The 22,788-nt window shown below is 35.7% G+C and overlaps 2 protein-coding genes across 2 annotated transcripts in view; one reads left to right on the top strand and one right to left on the bottom strand.

Moving 5' to 3' along the window:
- Nucleotides 1-22,788, top strand: part of RNF145 (ring finger protein 145) — a 347,885-nt gene that overhangs the window by 217,934 nt on the left and 107,163 nt on the right. The window lies entirely within an intron of this gene.
- Nucleotides 1,530-22,689, bottom strand: UBLCP1 (ubiquitin like domain containing CTD phosphatase 1). The gene is given in 11 exon segments (NM_001266391.1): nucleotides 1,530-1,676; nucleotides 3,246-3,373; nucleotides 8,183-8,299; nucleotides 10,996-11,094; nucleotides 11,625-11,662; nucleotides 13,907-14,005; nucleotides 15,382-15,497; nucleotides 15,580-15,665; nucleotides 16,011-16,102; nucleotides 16,936-17,134; nucleotides 22,671-22,689. Coding segments are annotated over 10 exon segments (957 nt in total). The 5' UTR covers nucleotides 17,090-17,134; nucleotides 22,671-22,689; the 3' UTR covers nucleotides 1,530-1,648.

Below are 22,788 nucleotides of genomic sequence, written 5' to 3'. Positions count from 1 at the left end.
TTTTAGTTTACACTGCTTTAGAAAATGTCAAAAAAAAAAAAAAAAAAAAAAAGAAAAAGAAAATGTCTGCCCTTTCTTGACCTATGTTAATCAAGTGTTCCATTTTCTTGAGAAGATTAAGTCCTTTCCATGCGTACTTTGGAATAAGTTGTCTTTTACAGTGGGAAAAATGTACCAATGAAATGAATACTCTAAAATTTCTATTCTATCTTTAAATATTTAAATTTTACTTCATAATTAAGAAATACATTTTAATTGAATCACTTTGAGTCCTCAAACTCTTCTGCACTGTATATCCTCATAATAACCTGTCACAAAGAAAACAGCATACATTTCTGAAAAAAGGTACTTATTAGAATTCAGTAATTTTATGTATCTGATTAGCTGCTAAAACTACTCCTGAATGTATAAATAGTGATATACACACCTTTAACATCACCATACACATTTAAGTTTTTGCAAGAGATCCTTGCCCGAACATAATGTTCATTTTGTCATTCAACAAAGAGGTAAAATATCTGTGGTAATATAGAACAGATAATCAATGTTTTAAGAAAAGATATTTATTATTTACACCACTGAAATTAGTCCTGTAAGAACAATATACACCATGTTTCTTTAAAAGGATCAATTCCTTTCAAATACAAGAACTGTATAAAGCAATATTGTCAACACAAAACAGTGGTCACATTACATATCTGCAGGCTTAAGCATTGCAAATAATATATTTTTTTAATCTTATGGCTAGATATTTTCACTGAAACAGTGTTAGCACTTAGACAAGATATAGCTGGAACAGAACAAAAACTTTTTGTTCATGCTTTTTAGGAATGAATCAGTGATATGTCCCTTTTAAAAATTTATTGCCTTTAACTGCTTTTATGACAATGGTTTTAGGCAGATTATACTTAGCCACCAAAAAGAGACTCATTTTTGTTCCTTAGTTTTTATTCTTCAGTCTTCTGTTTCTCATACTAAGACACAGCTGTATCAAGACTGATGTTTTCCAGCTTTACTTGGACATGTACACACATACAAGCCTAACTGAGACCGCTCAGAATTTAGAAATGTAACTAGTGGCATACAGAAGAGAAATTGTGTCTATGACAAAGGAATAAAAAATTCTTGATAATTTTAAGCATAACAAACTAGGTTCTTTAATCAAAAACTTTTTTTTTTTGTTTTAAAGGGGAAAGCACTAGTTTCAACATGGGTTTGGTCTTAGATTTAGTCAGACAATAACACAATGAGACAAAAACACAAAACATAACTTGTTTCCAAAGTCACAAAATGACATTGTTGAGCATACATTTTTCTCCACTCTCTGTGTGTGTGTGTGTGTGTGTGTGTGTATGTGTGTGTGTGTGTGTGTGGTTGGGGGGTGGGGGGGAGGGGTCAGCAACCAACGCTGGAGAAAATATTTTTCAAGAGTAACAGAATATTCATAGAGGGGACAAGCATTTTTTTTTTTAGCATATTGCTATCATCTTCAAAAAATATAAAATTAAATTTACAAAAAACTGGAAGACCAAGTATAAGCATTATGGTATTTGCTTCAGTGTCCAGCACTATCATAATGATTTCTAGCATAAAAGCAAGAAGTTCTTGGATCTTAAGTATCTTCAGTAACTGCCAGTATAACTTGTAACTACTGTCCTTGCTTCTTTGAGAGATATCTGCAAGAAATAAAATAAAGATATCAAAGCTGTATCATGCTAAATTCATGAAGATAACCTAACTTTCCTCCCAAAGGAGTTTATTCTAATAATGAAACATTTCAAGATGAGTATTCTTAATAATCACTTACATCTACTGATTATGTGCATGCACAGTTCTAAGTACAGGTATTAATTTATTTAGTCTTCACAACAGCTCTAAGGAGTTTCTATTAGAATTATTCCTACTTTACAGGCACAAAGAAGTTAAGCAATTTGCCCAAATTCACACAGCTAGAAAGTGGAAGAGCCTAGATTCAAAACAAGGCTCCAGAGGTCGTACTCATTGACTATCACTCCATACTGCCTTACTTCCAATGTGAAGGTCACTATATTAACTAGTATTGTAACTTCCAAATACAGCTCCAACTCCATAAAGATCTTATTTTTCTTACAGCAAGACAATGGGCAAAAGATGCTAAAGGTCTTTGATCAAGAGTGTAAAAGATACAAGACATTAACTTACTAAGCAAACAAATGTTTTTCATATTGTTTAATAGAAATCTACCACTAAATTAAAAACGTGATCTCTATTTCTCACATTTACAAATTACTATAATTGGTGGTGTGGGGATGGGGAAAGAGTTCCTAAAATCAGCAAACTTGAACATGTTTTGCTGGTACAATTTGCTCACTCTGTGGCACTGCACTAAGCATTTACTATCTTCATGACTCAGTTACATCATCTGCAATGCAAAGATGGGGGGTAAAAATATCTGCTTTGTCTTCCTATTAGGATTATAGACTCTTAGAAGACTTGTGTCAAAGTGATCTGAAAAGTCAAAAGTGGAATCTGAAAAGCCAAAGTGTTATTATTACACACATAGTTTCTTTTGGTGCTGTATTACTGGAACCAGATCCCTAAAGATCTAATTCCCCCCAAAATACTTGTAATACAGAGTAACACCTTCCACTTCTCCGGGGGCTTTTCTCTGTCTCAAAACCTTCATGTTTATATGCAATGCCTATATAGATTTGTGCATACATTTGAGTTTAGGTAAAAGACTGAAAGACTATATACCAAGATGGTAACAGTGGTTATCTTTAAAAAGGAAAATTATGAGTAATTGTTTTTTTTAGTGGGATAAAGTTTTCTAATTTTTCTGCTACACACAAGTTACTTGTAATTTTTAATAAATAAATAGATAAAATTTTTACATGTGTTTTATTTTATCCTTACATTATGTTACAGTATGAGAAGAGGGATTACGTGATTCATAAAGGAGTAGCCTACCTAACATCACAAAATAATTTACAGGCGGCATCACCCACATATGCTAGTCTCTCAAGTTCTCTCTTCTAGAAGTATTAAAGAGCTTACAAGAGGTATGTTTATGAACAAGTTAGAGGTTAAGATGAATGGGGAAAATACTTTCAGGGGTAGATCACTGGATTAGAAAATGTTTTTAGAAGTCACCTATTTTAAATAAAAATTAAGACAGCTATATAAATACTGGGGTCACTGATGAAAAATGATTAATTTTTTCTTCATTGACGTAAAAAGAAAATAAATAAGCAATTAAAACTTACCTTTCCCAATATTTGTGATTTAGATCCAAAAAGTCATCTAATTTTGCTATTTCCTTGAGGTACTGAGTTAATTTTAAAAGTTCTTTGTCTTTATCTCGATTTAGGTGCGCTTTCATAAAAGGCCTTATCTATTAGGAAACAAACATTACTCAACACATCACAATGTGATAAGGAAAACTAACAAATCTATACTATCATTTCAATTAGAGTTAATGAGGTTAAAATATCACCAAGAACATAAATACTAAAAATTACTTTTATATTAGCTTAAGTAGAAAGTCATGTATAATGTTTACAAATGACAAACTCTCCCACCTATTTCACCGAACATTATCTTTTCAATCTGAACCTGACAACACCAGCTTTCTTATAGCACTTGAATCCATACATAGCTACTCTACTTTGCAAAACTACTTAGCCCTTCCTGCTTCCTATCATTCTAGTTGCTTCTAATTAATTTCATTCATATTTTATTCATAAAAATTTAACCCAAATACCAGCTTGATCTAACAGTAGTGAGATACATTTTAACAATGATGATTTTTATTTTTCTATTAAATTTTTATATAGCTGAGATACATTTATATAACCTGTTTCCTCCTACACTTTATCATAAGCATTTTTATTGTTAAATTCTCCATTAAAATCATTTTTAATTATGTAAGAGTTTTCCATAAAAAGAACTGTCATATTTTCCAAATGTTTAAGGCTGATTTACTGTATGATGAAAAACAGTTTAAAAAGCATTATTTCACACCACACAAGTCAGAATAATAGACCGAGGTAGGGGGCTGCAATTAGTAAGGAATATCATACCTTGACTTGAGTGGCGGTGCTATGAATGCATATGTTTATATGCAATCTTTATCTAGATTTTTGCATATATCTATGCTTAGAAAAGACTAGAGGACTATACATCAAGATGGTAATAGTGTTTATCTTCGGAAAGGAAAATCATGAGTAATTTTAGTGGAATAAAATTTTTTACAAGAATTATCTTTACAGTTTGTTAAACTATAAACGTATGCACTTTTCCTTATTTTACAGCTTCAATAAAGAATTCTGCTGTTTTGTAAAAGACATCTGCTCAAATATCTTCATACAACTCAAGATCGTCTTTCAATAATTTTAAATTAATTTTAGATAATATGATATAACTAAGATTTACTTCAAAATACTGAGAGGGAAGTAGGGTGTAGAGTAAATAATAACCATCCATGAATTAATAAGCTAATTTAAACTGAATAATATCTACATGGGGGTTTAAGCAATTTTATATAGTTCTGTTTATATTTGAATTTTTCTGTTATCTTTAAAAAAAAACATACATATTCCTAAAGCACACATATTCTTAAAGCACACATGTAAGCACTGATTTCATCATACTTAGCAAAGTATTAATATATTCTTTTGACTTGGAGAAAATGAAAATTGGTCATTAGTTATTAATTTTACATAGTTAACACTGAAAAATGAATATTTAATCATTGTCACTTACTGAGTAGCAAGAACAATGAGTGAGCCCAAAGGAGTCTACTACCATATCTATTAAGTGTAGGGAAGGGTTTAAGTATTTTTTACATACTTTTCTTCTGTCAATGGAAAAACACCACCAGTCTGAAATGGACAGAAGAAAATTTTCCCAGGTGTTCTACTCTCATCAGAACAGCTTGGTGCCAGTGACCTCCACATTGTTAGCGGGCTCGCATACTGCTTGAAGGGCACCAGTCAGAGCTGTCAAGGGGAGTCTTCTCAGAAATCAGCATTTGTGGGAGATACCACTTCCAAAAAGGCAGTGCAGCAGTGCTGTCTCCCAGCAGCATTTCTGAATGGGGGGATGAAGACGACGCTTTACAGGGCCTTGCTTAGGCCCTGGGGATGGGAGTAAACAGAGGAATGATATGAGGATGTAGTGAAATGAGTTTCTGCATAATCCTGGGTGATATGGTAATGTTTTAAAGTATTCCTTCATTCACTTCCTAAGCACTGAAAGGCAACAGGTTAACTTTTAAACAATTAATATATAATGTACTAAAGTGTCCAAATTTAAACAGCAGGAAATTACAGGGTTGGTGGGTAGTAAATAAGATTTTCAACCCAAGGCTCTGCTAAGTTATTTTTACTTTCCAAACATTTGCTGCTCTTAAGCACTATTAAACAACAAAACTAAAATATTCTAATGATTCTGGTTCTAAAATTTAAAATAAACAAATTAAGGGTGAAAATCTATTCACCTAATTGACTTCACTTGCTCCAGTATAACCACTGTTTACTGTATATTTTTAAATATTGATCTAAGTGATCACTAAAAGGACAGGAAACCACCCTCTAGTCTCAGGTCAAGGAAGCATTTTTAGAAACTTAAGATTGTCCAGATTAGCTGAATTCTCCTATATCACAATTTCCTTGTATGGACAATAAAAATGGAGTTTTCAGCCGATAAGCTGCTTTATCCATGAACAAGATTCACATTCTTTTAGTGTAATTCTAAATTCATATTCACAGTACCTTCCATATATTTCAAACCTTATGACTGACAAACTTATGTTTAATAGAACTATTTTCAAAATAAGCAGTCTTATTTTTAAGATCTACATGAAATCTTTGAGATTTCTACCAAGCACATTATGAAAGCATGATAACAAAACACAGTATTTGAGGATATTTCTCCATTTTAGAACTGTTTCTGGGCTGGGCAAAGTCGCTCATGCCTATAATCCCAGCACTTTGAAAGGCTGAGACAGGTGGATCGCCTGAGCTCAGGAGTTCGAGACCAGCCTAGGTAGGCAATGTGGCAAAACCTTGTCTCTACCAAAAATACAAAAAGTAGCGGGTGTGGTGGTGTGCACCTGTAGTGCACCCAGCTACTCGGGAGGCTGACATGTGAGGATCACTGGAGCAAGGGAAGTCGAAGCTGCAATAAGCTATGACCATGCCACTGCACTCCAGCCTGGGTGACAGAGCAAGACTCTGTTTCAAGAAACAAACAACAAAAAACCCTACCTGTTTCTATGATGGTGTGGGCAGATATTTAACCTTAATCTTAACCTTTAATCTTTAACCTTAAAAGAGGTTTTCATGAAGTGTTATCTTGGGTAGATTAATTTTATAAAAAAGAGGTTTTCAATAAAAGACACGCAAGGACCACCCGTGGAGCGTCTAAACCTACCTCTGGAATTGGAATTTAGGGGATGGGGACATATGTTTTTTAAGGAATCCCTTTAGTGGGTCTACTAAGTACAGTCTTTTGGAAACCCTACTGTAAAGTAACATAAAGAAGTAGACATTTACAATAACATCTCTCCCTGCATCAAGAGATGAATGGAACTCAAATGTTGGTTAGGAAAACAAAGTTTCTTCTAAACAAACATGAAACTAATGATAGTATTTTTTTTTAAAAAAGCTAAAGGTCTCCTCAAAAATTATTCCTTGACCATCATGGGCTCACCTCCTTGCAAGAATAGGTAATAACCACTAGTTTCACAGACAATTAAGTTTACATCAATCACATTTCTTCTCAAGACTCAAGAATACATTTTTGTACCTTATACCTGGTGAAGCACATGTAAGAAAAGCACTTCTCCCCAAGCCTTAAACAGAAACCATTAAGGACAACATAACCACTTTTCTTCCAAGTCAATAGCTTTTGTACTTGTGGCAATTCACTACTTAGATTAGCATTCTTTCCCTAAAATATCCTCACTGTAAACAAAAAAATCAAATCAACAAAAGAAAGGTTTAAAAAATGTACTTTAAGTTTTTCTCTCTTGTCTTTTAGAACTACCAAGGACCCAGCTAGTAGAAAAGTTTAGGACTGAGGATAAAAACATCTCAGTGTCAGGACTGCGCTTCAAATGGAGACTCCATATGCAATAGTGCCATAGTATAGAGCTATCTTTTCCATTTTCATATTGCGCCAACATGTAATTACTATGGGTACCAGAAACTTTTAAGTTTCAAATTTCACTCTTACCAATTTTACACTGTTACCAAGATGAAATGTCACATAAGATTGCATGCAATTGCATGCTAGGATTGTCACTGACCTAGGAACCAAGTCACTAGAGTCTAACCCAAATTCTGCCATTAGCCAGTTACACACACAATCTTGGGCAAGTCAGGAACTTCTTCAACCTGAGACTGTTTCCAAAGTTAAGAAGGTAGGCAAGAGATGACTGTGGTTCCTTCTAGCTCTAGCAACGTCTAATTCTAAGATCTGTACTTGCCCTCTAGGAATTTTCAAAAACGTCTTTAGTTTCAGTTTAAAAAGAAAAACAAAGTACCCTTACTGCCATTTCTCAAGCTAACCAGAATGTTTAAAATGCCAGGATTTGTATACCTAAATAAATAACTAATGATTTTACTTTTGATGCTAAAAGTCAATGTTGGGAAGCCCATGTTGCTCCCACAGAGCTAATTAAAAATAAAATACTTGGGCCGGGCACAGTGGCTCACGCCTGCAATCCTAGTACTTTGGGAGGCCGAAGTGGGCAGATCAGGAGGTCAGCCTGGCCAACATGGTGAAACCCCGTCTTTACTAAATATACAAAAATTAGCTGGATGTGGTGGTGCACTCCTGTAATCCTAGCTACTCAGGAGGCTGAGGCAGGAGAATCACTTGAACCCAGGAAGTGGAGGCTGCAGTGAGCCGATACCACACCACCTCACTCCAGCCTGGGCGATGGAGCGAGATTCCATCTCAAAAACAAACAAACAAACAAACAAACAAATACTTGGATGAACTAGCTAACTATGGAGACATCAATGCAAAAAAGACAAAGTTCAATTTCTACATGAATTGTTCTTAAACTTTTCTTGCCTGTGACATAAGAATACAGTACTTCCAAAAATATATGAAATTCAACAGTGCTTACTACAAAAGTTCTACCACACAGTCCAGATTACGTGAGCACATAACAAGTAAAAGTATGTCTTACCTTTAGTCCATTCTGTGGGTTCATTAGAAAATTTCTCCCTATGTCATCAAACATAATGGTGTTTTTCTTGCTGTAAAACTCCGAAAACTTTCCCCATATAACACCAAGAGGCTTTACCTTAGAACAAAAGTTTACATTTAACTCAAATTTTATCAACATTTCATCCTGTCTTAAAAGCAGGAATACCGCAAACTGCCCTGCAAAACAATGCCAAAGCGTTCCTTTCCTCCTGTGAGACAGGTGTGAGCTAATTATTAAATGCGACCCACTTTAAAGCACAATGCATTTTGCAATACTGAAACTTCTGAAAGGTTGGTTCATGTCCAACTGAACTACACCCATTATAAAATTTTCCATAATTTTAACATGAAGATTTTGGGTAAAATAATTATTTAATTTTTTAAAAATCCAAAGTAACTGTTTAGATGTCTGCTATGCAGTCACATGACTTCCTTGGTTAACACATTCCCTCTCAGAGCTTGGGAGTCACATGGAGTCTGCTTTCCCAACTAGAACACCCTAGTCAAAAAAAATGTATTTGGCTCTTTCAATTGATACTTTAAATATTTTATAGAGGAAAAACTCATTTTATCTTTAACTCAGTGGCGCAGGTGCATAATTTCTAGGGAATTTGATTGCTTAACTTCAGAAGCACCATATTTTACAAATTCTTACTCTTATTTCTGATTTGTTAAACTGAAGCTTCAAAGAGGTAATTTCTCATATAGTCTTACCTATTGGTACTTATGTAAAGTCTCTGTAAGACCACACAGGAAATAACACTGATTGACTATAGGGAGAATAAGTGGCTATGTGCCAGGTGAAAGATGACTTTTCATTATGTACTTTATTCTTCTTTTAGTCACTACACATTTGGAAAAATTTTTAAATTAATTTTTAGAAAATTACTTTTGCTGAAGACAAAAGTCTTATGGTAGTATGAGAACAGAATGTAATAATAAATGTATGAGATTAAGTGGTAATAAATAAATAGTGATAAAGGTTGTCGCTTTAAAATTTTTTTCCTCCTATAACTTAATTTGGAGAAAGCTTTTTCCTTCCTATGGTCCTATTACAAAAAAGGTTAATGAAATATTTTAATTTACTAAAATTTTACTTTCCTGATTTTCTTTTTTTGCTACTAATCTTGTTTACTACTGAAACAGAAACCACCCACTCCAGTCCTGCAAAATAAGAGAAATATATAGGAACTAATACAATAAGCCATATTTTGGGGATTTTTAGCTAACAAAAGCCTCAAGAAATATGACAACAGAGGTCACTTTTTATGACATCCAGAATAAAAATCCTACATCCTCTTAAAAAGTGCTGTCATTTGGCAATTAGGTCAAGCACCATAGATATGTTCCCCAAAACACAAACTACTTTGTTCTCAATTAGAAAAGTAATATTGCTAACTACAAAAAAAACTTCAAAATACTGAAAAGCACAAAGGAAAATTTTAAATCATCAATAATCTATCAGTACCAAGGACAATAACTCAATATTCTGATATATTGGCTCAGGCACTTTTATAAACAAGAGCAGCCTCAGAGAGTTGACAGGTTCTTTGTGAAACTAAGGGTAATCCTGAACCAAACAAAGGTTAAGAACTATTTTCTAATGGCTTACAACAGTGTTCTCTAAAATACTTCTTCCACTTAAACGTGTCATGAAAATTTCTAAATCATTACATATCCTACCACATCAAATGACGAGCCACAGTTCCTTACATAGATAACAGTAGTTTATATATCCAATTCCCTACTGCTGGATATTGAGGATTATTTTTATTCCTTTAATTTTTCACTGTTATAAAACATGTTTAACATTTCCCTAAGTAATTTTTAACGTTAAGATTTTGTAAATGTATTATTTTACTTTAGTATATAATAAGTTATCTTTTTCCTGATACATGCAGTATTTACTTTATAGAACAAGTCCCCATGCTCTTAAATCATTCTATTTATGGTTTTCATGATTTTAATACTGTCTCCCCTAAGGTTTCCTCGTATCCTAAGTTCTCCTCAATTCCTATTAGTTTGGGTGTTTTTATGTTTTTATTTTATTTTTACTTTATTTTGTTGAGATAGAGTCTTGCTCCATCACCCAGGTTGGAGTGCAGTAGCGTGATCTCAGTTCACTGCAACCTCCACTCCCTGGGTTCAAGCAATTCTCCTGCCCTAGCCTCCTGAGTAGCTGGGATTACAGGCATGCACCATCCAGCCCGGCTAACAGTTTGAGTGCTTTCAAACGGTATGGACTGTGTCTCACTCATCTCTATATTTCCAACAGTGCCAATCACAGGACCTTCCAGATAGTAGGAACTTAATAATATAAATAGTTGCTTGACAACTAAAATAACTGGTTAGCCCAACCCTTTTCTCTGATTGTTCTTGTTGCTATTCTCTAGCATCACCCCAAAGTACATGCATCATGATGCATCTGCTTTTATTACCAATTTCATACAGGGCAGGGTGAGTGTTTTTGTTTGTTCCTAGTATCTTCCTTGATAATATTCAGTATTTTTCTCACCTACTCTGCCCAGTAACGTTGTGCTGTCATCAACACAGGTCGATTACGCACAATCACAAGTTCCTTTCTTGACAGTCCTGCTTCAAGATCCTTAATTTTATCATTAAAATTCAAATCTTTCAACCTTAAATACATTTTGCTATGTCAAAACTCAACCACTTTATTATTCACTCAGATGACTCTCTATACTCTTTCTTTAATTTACTCCACCAGTATAAACATTACAAGTACACTGGAAAATAACCATGTCATTAAATAGAAGTAAAATGACTTCTTACATCTATTAATCCTCTCCTTGGAGTATGTACTGTTATCATAGCAGCACTATCCAACATGAAAGTAATCTTATAATTTGCATTTGTGCTCACTCCCAGCTCCTATAAACACAAATATTCATGAGGTTAAAACATAGTAATATGGAAAATTTCAGATTTTCTGAATATTCTAGCTGCAATTTCTCATAATGCCAACTTTCTACACCACTGGCCACTGCATCTTGCTGAACAACTAGGAAGTATTTTAGTTTAACTTAGCTAAGTCAATAAATGCTAGACCAAGGAAAATAAACTAGAAATAGATTACTTCCTAATCTCCATTTTAGGAGAATACTGACTCTTTAAGTATTAAACACCAGAGCAAAAGAAGGAAAATAAAGTATTATTGTAAAATGAGGAAGAATGTGGGGGAGGGGACAAGCTTAGTTATACTTTTTCTTAAAAAAAAACTTAGGGATCAGTACAATCCACTTAATAAACACACTTTAAAAAAAGCCTATACTCCCAATAATGGCATTTATCTATCTACTAAGTGCCCTCCAGTAAGAATAAAACTAATTCAGTTCTAGAACTTTTAACAAGACAAATGCAGTTTGAAAATATTTTTAAATGGATTGCTTTCTAACACTTACTTTCATTTTAGCTTCAATCCACTTCATATTTGTTGCAGCTAAAACATGAGGAATGATAATACAATACATATGAAAAGTTTGAATTTCTTTAAAAAAAATCTGTATAAATAAGTTTTCTAAGCAAAACTAAAAGTTTAAATGCATCAGAATTAACAGTCCCTAGCATTTATGGTAATTTTCTTTTAAATAATGATAAAAGTAAACTTATTGCAGTGTGTCTTCAAGACAGAATAAATTTTAAACAACTTTTATCTATAAGATACAGGTAACCCATGCTCAGAAGAACTCTGAACCTAGGAAATTACAAATCAAGACCTAAACTCTCTTTTTGAATCAGCCCTCACACTCTATCACCCAAACTTAAACTCGGGTAACTGGATCACTTTTTTCCATGTTCCTACTTCTATGCAATGCACAGGTATACACAGTGTCAATATAAGCATATTGTTATGTGTCAAAAGTTTATGTTGAAAACCAGCTAGTTAGGTTCAATGAGAATCTGCATTTTGTCAGTCTCAGTAAATTAAAGCTCTCTGAGTCTAGCAGCTTCTAACAAGAAATCTGAGACAAATTCATAAAGTATACCTGCATCATGTTATCTGCTCATTGTCAGACATTAACCAGCTTTGAGATCATTAATACTAAACTTAAATCCTCATCTTTATGTGCTCTCCTGGTTTACTGGACTAAACTATACAGGTATAACCAAGTAAAATGTTTAAAAAGAGAAAAAGCAATTTAATTATTTGAAGTGTGTGTGTGTATAATTTTTAAAAGCAAAAGAGGAACCTGAGTTCTCAAAGTAAAAAATCTTCAGCATGCACACATACAAAAAACAGAAGAACCACTTTACACATACGAAACTAGTCAGTTGAGCTAAAATTTTAAAGACTGTTGTATCTCCAATGAAAACCATCATAAGATAGAAAAAAAAAATTAATTCAGTACTTATTTTGTATCTGCAATTATCAGATGAAAAACAAAGACTCACAGCTAATAAAAAGTTTCTAATTATTAAGTAACTATATGTCAGACATAGTACTAGTTGCTATATTGACACTTCTATTCTTACAACTAACTTGTTATATTTAGTTATCTTCATTTCTCAAATAAGGAAACTAAGGCTCAGAGAGATTAAGTGACCTGCTCAGTGTCACACAGTAAGAACAGAGCCAGAATTAAAATCTTAGTCTATTTAGCTCCAAAGTGAAGTATTCTTTTCAATGAACACCACAAAATACCATGGTTTATAAAAATAATTTAAATATATGATTGTAAAAGGTTCTCAAATTTTATAAGTCTAGTTTAATAACATTTAAAGGATAAATTTCTTTCTCAAATATCATCTTAGATGTCAAAGTTGCTAAACAAAAATTTGCTTACCAGCAAGCTTTCTTCGCCTTATCTTACTAAACCAGAAAATTATATATTTTGACGATAATTTTAATCTTAACAGCTGTGAACTCATATATTTGTGGGGAGGAGGGATGTAAATCAATGCATTGCTTCATTTTTCAAGAAAATCTTGCTACCAAAAAACATTAATTGAACTGAATAGTGTGCATACTATTACAGCAGATATACTTCTTGAAGCAAACTCAGTATCTTATCACAGACCTGTACATTCTTGAAATGGTCCATAGACCACAATTTCAATGTCACTGCTTTAGTCCACATATTAATTTTTCCTTAAGTAATTCAAGTTGCCTTTATTTCCAGAGAACTACATCAGTGTGATTTATTTTAAACACCTTTTTCCAAGTATTTTAAAACTGGAGTCAGGAAAAAAGGAGAAAGCAAAAATATTCTGAAGCATCAAGAATTCCACAGCAAAGATCAGAAGGAAAGGCTGGGCACGTTGGCTCATGCCTGTAATCCCAGCACTTTGGGAGGCCAAGGCAGGAGGATCACTTGAGCCCAGGAGTTCGAGACCAGCCTGGGCAACACAGCAAGACCCTAAAGATATGTCCCCAGTTAAAAAAAAAAAAAAAATCAGAAGGAAAAACTTCAAATCAAGGTGGGGTCATTGGGAAAATTAGTTATTTTTATTCTTATACTATAATGTACTCATGTCCTATACTTAAATTTACTATCTCACTGGTATTTGGCAAATATATGTGTAAGTTTATATTATGATACACACTTCGTTTTAGAAATTTGCTAAAAAATGAAAACTATTTCATATTTAAATATAGGTCATTTTAAGTCACATTTTATACAGCACAATAATATATGGAACAACCTTATTTCCACAGAAATCTAAGCAAAAAAATACAGCTTACACCAAATAACAATGTCATAATCTTCATAGGCAGATGTTAGAAATTCATGAAGATATGGCCGCATTAACTCTACCCCAGTCTCTGCACAAGACCTGTGGTCTAAAAGAAAATTGATCATAATTATTAGTTTATCATCATGAACAAGTACCTAATACCAATTATTATAAAATGTAATATATTATGAAATGCAATATAAACATTCCAGTGCAAACTGCTTCAGACTGAATTATATTGGCTGACAAAAAGATGTCTTTCAAACCATACAATTAAAAATCCTTAAGATCCAATTTTAGTCGATCAGTTTTGCTCAGTTTGCAAAAAGCAATACTGAAAATTCAGGCTTAAGTAGTAACCTGTAAATTTTTTTCTCACCTAGTCTCTGAAGTTTAGATGTTATTTTTTAATAATGAAAAACAAACTATGTCCACTTATACTCACCTTTAGTCATCTATCTTGCAGATATAATCACATTTCATCAAAATGATAGGGCCAATTAACCAATTAATTAAATTTTTAAAAACTATACATTAACTTATATTTTAGGTTTAGGGTTAGAAATAAATTCCAATATCAGAAGTTAACTATTTCTTGCCAACATTATACATAAGCGGAACATCTTTCTTTTTCAATGAACACAAAACACTTTTTTTTTTTTTTTTTTTTTGAGATAGGGTCTCACTCTGTCACCCAGGTTGGACTGCAGTGGCACTCCATAGCTCACTGCAGTCTGAATCTGGGCTCAAGTAATCCTCCCACCTCAGCCTCCTAAAGTAGCTGGGACTAGGTGCATACCACCACATCCAGCTAATATTTTTAGTTTTTAGTAGAGTTGAGGTCTTGCTATGCTTCCCTGGTTGATTTCCAATTCCTGAGATCAAACGATCCTCCCACCTCAGTCTTCCAAAGTGCTGGGATATAGATGTGAGCCACTGCACCTGGACTACATGAGAAAGTTTAAATTCAAGAGTCTGCTTGAATATAATTAAACAGAAAACTAGTGATAAAATATCAAAAATAATTTTTTTAAATATTCCTTATAAAAAATTATTTATAATCAACAGGGAGTCACATGGTTAAATGATGATGCATCCATAAACTAGAACACTATCTGGCCAAAAAAAAAAGTGTGTATACATATATATATACACACACACATACATACATCATTCATAATAAACAATATTTTACTGAGATGATGTTCAATCTGTTATTAAATAATTACAGGAGAGCCATACAAACAGTCTAGAAGATATATATCAAATTATTAAGAGTGGTCATCTTTGGGTATCACTATTACAGATGACTTCTTTTTTTGGTTATCTGTATTTTCTACAATGAGCAATTTACTTTTGTAATAAGAAAAGTTTTCAAGTATTTCATGAGAACCATGAGTTGCTAAGAAAAAAAAAAAAAGAAAAGAAAAAAAAGAGTTGTTGTGGGTAACAGAAAATGAAAAGCATCATTAACTCACTTACCAAATAATGTATAATCAACATCTAGTACCAAAAGCTTTTTCCCTTCCCTGGGAGGATTCAAAATTTCCACTTTGTACTCTTTCACTCTGCGAGAAATTTTCAGTAGGTTTTCTTCTCTAATTGAAAACATATAATTAGATAAAATATTCACTTATTCTCACATGACAACTGATTACTTCTAAAGTGAAAAGCACTTACCTATTTTCTACTTCAACTACTTCATCTTCAATATCAAAGTCATTAACAACATCATCATTGTCAGGGGGTGGACCTAAGACATCTTCCTATTAAGATGGAAAAAGTTTTGTTTTACCATATTATCCTTAATGTAACAAATACATGCATAGCATAAAAATCAAATGAGAGATACAATTCGAGTTACAGAGTCTTTTAAGCCCACACTGGAAAATCTCCACAATTAATAATTCATTATGTATGTTTCATGGGCAGATTTACCATATTAAATTTGACCATTTGCACTACTACTATACTTACACAGTTAATACCACATTCACGGTGCGGGTTTTATTTTTCATTGATTGCTAGACTGACAATTTTACCACAATTAAAACTATAATACAACAGTGCAGTATCAAATGGACAAATAGTAACAAAAAGTAAACATTTACCAAGCTCTCCTCACGAGTTCCCATCATCATGATTTTAGTATTTGGTTTCAGTTTGAGAGCTCCAAGCTTAACATCATTTTCTGCAGGTTTGCCTACAATACAAGCAAATGACTGTTTTCTCACAGGTGCTGGTTTTACTATTCCATTATACAAAACCTTAACATTAAAAGGTTTGGTACACATGTCACAGCAATTTTTGTTGTTTCTGTTTTTCCTACATTAACAAATTGTTTCTGCTGAATTAGTCATATCTAAGACACTAAGAAGTCAAAATTAATACAAGGGTTATTTTCTCCCCAGTTCTATGTTAGACGAACACCTTTATTCAACTACCTAAACAAAATTAATTCATGTTTTATTCTGCTGTTCAAAATGAATATTACTCTTTTCCAGGAAGTCTTAAAAATGAGTGCCTACGAAAACTGTAGATTTACTGTTACTCAAAACTCACTCTTCATTGATATGATAATCACAAAACACCATAAAAAATGCCTTTAAACTGGATATGAATGCTGCCTGTAATTTTTAAATGTTGTCTTTACTTTTGAAACAGAAAAGATAATTTGGGAAGAGTACAAGGCCCTTGGGAAGAGTACAAAACACTGTGCTAAAAGGTAGATGTCAGAAAATAAATGAGTTTCATAAAGGACTTCTGTGCTAAAGGTTTAACAAGCAAATACCAACTGTCTAAAACATCAAAAGTAATCTTAATAATCATGGTATTTTCAAGGACACTTTAATATTCTCACTTTTACCACTAAAACAATTTTAAGAATATTTCTACTAAAGAAATCTTGAAAGGGAAAGACTTACTAAACAACAAATAGCAAGTATAAATTATTAAATAATTATACTCAAAATAATTATTAAAATTCATAATACTAAAAATTCAATGCAAAAAATTCTGAAGAGGGGAGAGAATTACCTTTAACTTTGAGTCCAAGTAACTTTTGGCGTTCTGGAAGCACTCCTGTAAGGGTCTTGAGAAACTGTTTGAGATCGAGCACAGTATCATCTTCTGAAAGTGTGGTCACGGAATACTCCTGTCCACCCCATTTTACAATGATAGGGAGAGCCATTCTTGAAACATATGAGGAAGCAGCTTTCCTTCAGAAAAAAAATACCTGGAAAGAAAGACAAAAAGTGAACAAGTTAAAATAGATACTGTATACTGAAGCCAAACTTTCAAGTTTTATGTGTACACTTTGAGTCGTATTTTACAAATGATGACACAGAGGATTTTTGTCCATACAGGAATACTACCAGAACACCAAAAGATCCTAGGACTCAAAGTTAAATTCCCCCACACTTCTAATTTTTGGCTTAGAGTTACTACTTTCTAATACTCTGACTCTCACTGTTCAACTGGAAATGTGCAATTATGAGCTACCATTCCTCCTGCTCTATTTGGTCAGGTTGATGCTACAGGCAAGTCCTTCCCTGACAGACCATCAATGTTTATTTAACATTTGAAAGGTAGTGTGGTGTAGTTAAGAACACAGACTTTAGAGCCAGATGACCTGGGTTCAGATTCCGGATCTCTCCCACTTAGCTATCTGACTTTGAGAAGTTACTTGACTCTCAGTGCCTAGGTTTCCTCATCTGTAAAATAGGGATGATGATACTACCTACTTCTTAGGGCTCTTATGAGGATTAAATTAATTAACATTTACAAGTTACATAGTGCCTAGCACCTAGTAAACACTACATTAATTAAGTATTGGTTAAACAAAAATCTTTTTAAACTGAAGGCTTATTATGTTCCAGGCAGGCACTGTGCTAAATAAACAGTAAAGAGCCATTATTTGTTTCATATTTTATGAATTGAAGTTTTTACACAATCTCATTAGAAAAAGTAATTTGATAAGCTTCCCCTCTTTTACAATTAAGGAAACAGCAGTTTTGAGATGCTATGTAATCTGCACATAGACACAAAGCTAGTTACAGAACAGGTCTTCTAATTAAATCTTAGGTTTCTTCTCCTCCACAATTCTCTCTTCAGTTGAAAGTACAAGGGTTAAGACATCAAAGATCAGTGTATTAGCCTGTTTTCACACTGCCAATAAAGACATAACCAAGACTGGGAAGAGAAAAGAGGTTTAATTGGACTTTACAGTTCGAGAATGGCTGGGGAGGTCTCAAAATCATGGTGGAAGGCAAAAAGCACTTCTTACATGGCAGTGGCAAGAGAGAATGAGGAAGAAGCAAAAGCAGAAACCCCCGATAAACCCATCAGATCTCATGAAACTTAGTCACTATCACGAGAATAGCACAAGAAAGACCGGCCCCCATGATTCAATTACCTTCCCCTGGGTCCCTCTCATAACACATGGGAATTATGGGAGATAAAATTCAAGTTGAGATTTTGGTAGGCACAGAGCCAAACCATATCATTCTGCCCCTGGCCCCTCCAAATCTCATGTCCTCACATTTCAAAACCAATCACGCCTTCCCAACAGTCCCCCAAAGTCTTAATTCATTTCAGCATTAACCTAAAAGTCCACAGTCCAAAGTCTCATCTAAGACCAGGCAAGTCCTTTCCGCCTATGAGCCTGTAAAATCAAAAGAAAGCTAGTTACCTCCTAGGTACAAAGGGGGTACAGGTATTGGGTAAATACAGCCGTTCCAAATGGGAGAAATTGGCCAAAACAAAGCAGTTACAGGGCCCATGCAAGTCTGAAATCCAGTGAGCAGTCAAATTTTCAAGCTCCAAAATGATCTCCTTTGACTCCAGATCTCACATCCAGGTCACGCTGATGCAAGAGGTGGGTTCCTATGGTCTTGGGCAGCTCTACCCCTGTGGCTTTGCAAGGTACACCCTCCCTCCCAGCTGCTTTTACGGGCTGGCATTGAGAGTCTGCAGATTTTCCAGGTGCACGGTACAAGCTGTCATTAAATCTGCCATTCTGGGATCTGGAGGATGGTGGCCCTCTTCTCACAGCCCCACTAGGCAGTGCCTCAATAGGGACTCTGTATGGGGGCTCTGACCCCACAATTCCTGTCCACACTGTCCTGGCAGAGGTTCCCCATGAGGGCCCCACCCCTGTAGCAAACTTTTGCCAGGGCATCCAGGTGTTTCCATGTATCTTCTGAAATCTAGGCACAGGTTGCCAAACCTCAATTCTTTGACTTTTGTGTACCCACAGGCTCAACACCATATGGAAGCTACCAAGGCTTGAGGCTTCCACCCTCTGAAGTCACAGCCCAAGCTGTACATTGGCCCCTTTCAGTCATGGCTGGAGTGGTTGGGAAACAGGGCACCAAGTCCCTAGGCTGCACACAGCATGGGGACCCTTGTCCCAGCCCACGAAACCTTTTTTCCTTCCTAGACATCCAGGCCTGTGATGGGAGGGGCTGCCATGAAGGTCTTTGACATAGCCTGGAGACATTTTCCCCTAGATCTTGGGAATTAACATTAGGCTCCTTGCTACTTATGTAAATTTTTACAGCCAGCTTGAATTTCTCCCCAGAAAATGAGTTTTTATTTTCTATTGCATAGTCAGGATGCAAATTTTCCAAACTTCTATGCTCTGCTTCCCTGATAAAACTGAGTGCCTTTAACAGTCCCCAAATCACCTCGAGTGCTTTGCTGCTTAGAAATTTCTTCTGCCAGATACCCTAAATCATCTTTCTGAAGTTCAAAGTTCCACAAATTTCTAGGGTGGGGCAAAGTGTCACCAGTATCTTTGCTAATACATAACAAGAGTCACTTTTACTCCAGTTCCCAACAAGTTCCTCATCTCCATCAGAGACCACCTCAGCCAGGACCTTATTGTCCATGTCGCTATCAGAATTTTGGGCAAAGCCATTCAACAAGTCTCTAGGAAGTTCCAAACTTTCCACATTTTCCTGTCTTCTTCTGAGCCCTCCAAACTGTTCCAACCTCTGCCTGTTACCCAGTTCCAAAGTTGCTTCCACATTTTCGGGTATCTTTTCAGCAATGCCCCACTCTACTGGTACAAATTTACGGTATTAGTCTGTTTTCACGCTGCCGACTAAGACATACCTGAGGCTGGCCAAAGTGGCTCACGCCTGTAATCCCAGGACTTTGGAGGCTGAGGCAGGTGGCTCACCTGAGGTCAGGAGTTCAAGATTAGCCTGGCCAACATGGTGAAACCCCATCTCTACTAAAACTACAAAAAAAATTAGCCAGGCGTGGTGGTGGGCACCTGTAATCCCAGCTGGTTACAGTTCCACAATGGCTAGGGAGGCCTCAGAATCATGGTGGAAGGTAAAAAGCACTTTTTACATGGCAATGGCAAGAGAGAATCAGGAAGAAGAGAGAGAATGAGGAAGAAGCAAAAGCGGAAACCCCTGATAAACCCATCAGATCTCATGAGACTTATTCACTATCACAAGAATAGCACAGGAAAGATTGGCCCCCATAATTCAATTACCTCCCACTGGGTCCCTCCCGCAACAAGTGGGAATTCTGGGAGATACAATTCAAGTTGAGATTTAGGTAGGGACACAGCCAAACCATATCAGTCAGTAAATACAAAACCCACAGACACAGATCTAAGCACACAAAGATTATATAGTGGCTGCTACTCATGTAAATAGCCAAACATATGTCTCTTCCTGCATAAAGCTTTCTACTTTTCATAAAACTCATTCCTCCCACAGTCCAGAGAACTGGATTTTCTAATCTCAACGTATTGGTATTTCCAATGCTTTCACTTATTTGATGAAACATTTGATTGCACTCTTCATGCAACTATTAGGACCAACTGCAAGAAAGAGGGCAAATTTTTAATCTCAACATCCAAAAATAATTTGAAAACAGTATCTCCTACTAAGAGGCCAATTAGTAGAAGAGAGCACTATACATTCACTTTTATATTTACTCATATATGAATACAAATATGAACTAAAAATGTATACTTACTCCTATGTTTACAACGTGTTCTACTGAAAACGTAAAGCAAGTGTGTTAGCTTAGGGTAATGTATTCCATTTTACACAGAACTGTAACAAACGTTATATCCTTCAATTAAAAGTGGACCTTTTGAGTTAAACCGAAATATAGTTGAAATACTTTCTGTAAGAGGTAAGAATAAAAGGGAATCCTACCAGAGCTAGAAAGGCAACCAGCACTAATATCGCATATATTGTGATGAGTAGTAGCGCAGAGTTTGGAGTGAGATCATCTGAGTTCCAGGTGACTCTGGACAAGTCATTGCTCTTTTAGACTAGTGGTTTTCAAAGCATGGTCCCTGGGCCAACCAACAGCATTGACCTCACTTGGTAATTTGGTAGAAATGTAATTGGGGCGGAGAGAAGGGACTTAGGAGTCTATGTTTTACCAAGATCCATCCTCCTCACCTCTGATGCATGCTCAAATTGGAGAGCCAGTGCTACACGCTCTTCAATGTTTTCAGCCTTAAAAAAAAAAGTACCAGAGGGTATGGGCTTTATATGCTTAACAAAGCAGCATAAAAAACGCTATAAAGCACCTATCCCACAAGTGGAAATTCCAAGTTGGCAAATGCCTTAAAGGGCCAAGCAAAACAAACACCATAAAAATTGTAAATGCATATGTCTTTAAGATTTGTTTAAAAGTTACTGAACCTTATTTCATCATTATTAAGACCATTTACACCAATGAAGCAGTGTGACATAAACGCATGAGCAATTTTGCTTTCACATTTAACCTTCTTTCTTAGTATTTTGCATCATTTCAGATCCCATCAGATTTATAAACTGAGAAACGATTTGGGGTGTGGGGAGGAGTGAAGTTGGCAAACCCAAACAAGCAAGGAAAGAACACACTTCTATATGGTCAACCTAGGGTCAAGAATATCTGTTTACGTTCGAGTTCTGCCTAACATACTGTGTTGACTTTGCCTAGTCAATCTACCTCTCGACCTCAGTCTTCTCAACAAGATGAGGCTACTAATATTCACTGGACAGGAGTAGTGTTAAGGCATGAACTAACACCTGTGACAGCACTTTGTAAACTGTAAAACCCAATACGAATAGTGTTCATGATGGAATAACAACATGCTAAACAATTTAATTATCTCACTGAATCTTCACAATCCTGAACCAATAGCTGTTGTCCTCATTATACAAATGAGAAACCTGAAAAGAAATTAAACTTGCCCGGGACCACAAACCTTAAAAGTGGCAAATGAAGAAATTTTAAAGTATAGCAGTAAAAGTAACACTTTGGGCATTAATGGGAGGCTAACTTTCAACAATCCCAGCAAAAGGTAACCGTGAAGCACTAAGAATTCCCGGCGAGAACCGCACACCAGGAACAACTGCGAGGTGATGCAGGTCGGGGGCTGTGCTGACTGATTTAGGGTAGCATCAGGAGGCAGGTGGAGACTCCTGACCAAAAAGGTCGGGATGCTTTCAATAAGGAGGGTGAGGGGAGAGATGGACAAGCCTGAGAAGATGGAGGAATGAAGTCTAGGGACGCAAAACCCACTGGGAAACAGAAAGCCCTAGAAATAGGCGAGACGGCTGGATAGGAGGACAGCAGCCCCCGCGACTAAGCGGGCCGGGGCTAGGGGCCTGGGCGTCGGACTAGGACAGACACTATCCCCAGCCCGCCGCAGTGCAAGCCACGCCGCGCGGGCGGCAAAGCCACTGTCCCCGAGCCCCAGCAGCGTCTCCATGGGGAGCGCGCCAGGGTGCCCCGCAACCCCTCACCTGGAGCGCGGTGGAACCAGCGGCAGCGGACGCAGAAACCGGCCGCTGCGAGACCGAAAGCAACCGGAAGTGAAGGGCGGGACCGGAACCGGCTGAAAAACCGGAAGTGGGTGGTTTG

This window comes from Macaca mulatta, chromosome 6, assembly GCF_049350105.2.
Source record: "Macaca mulatta isolate MMU2019108-1 chromosome 6, T2T-MMU8v2.0, whole genome shotgun sequence".
NCBI lineage: Eukaryota > Metazoa > Chordata > Mammalia > Primates > Cercopithecidae > Macaca > Macaca mulatta.
The sequence above is the reverse complement of the archived record's forward strand: the minus strand, read 5'-3'. Positions and strand labels throughout refer to the sequence as shown.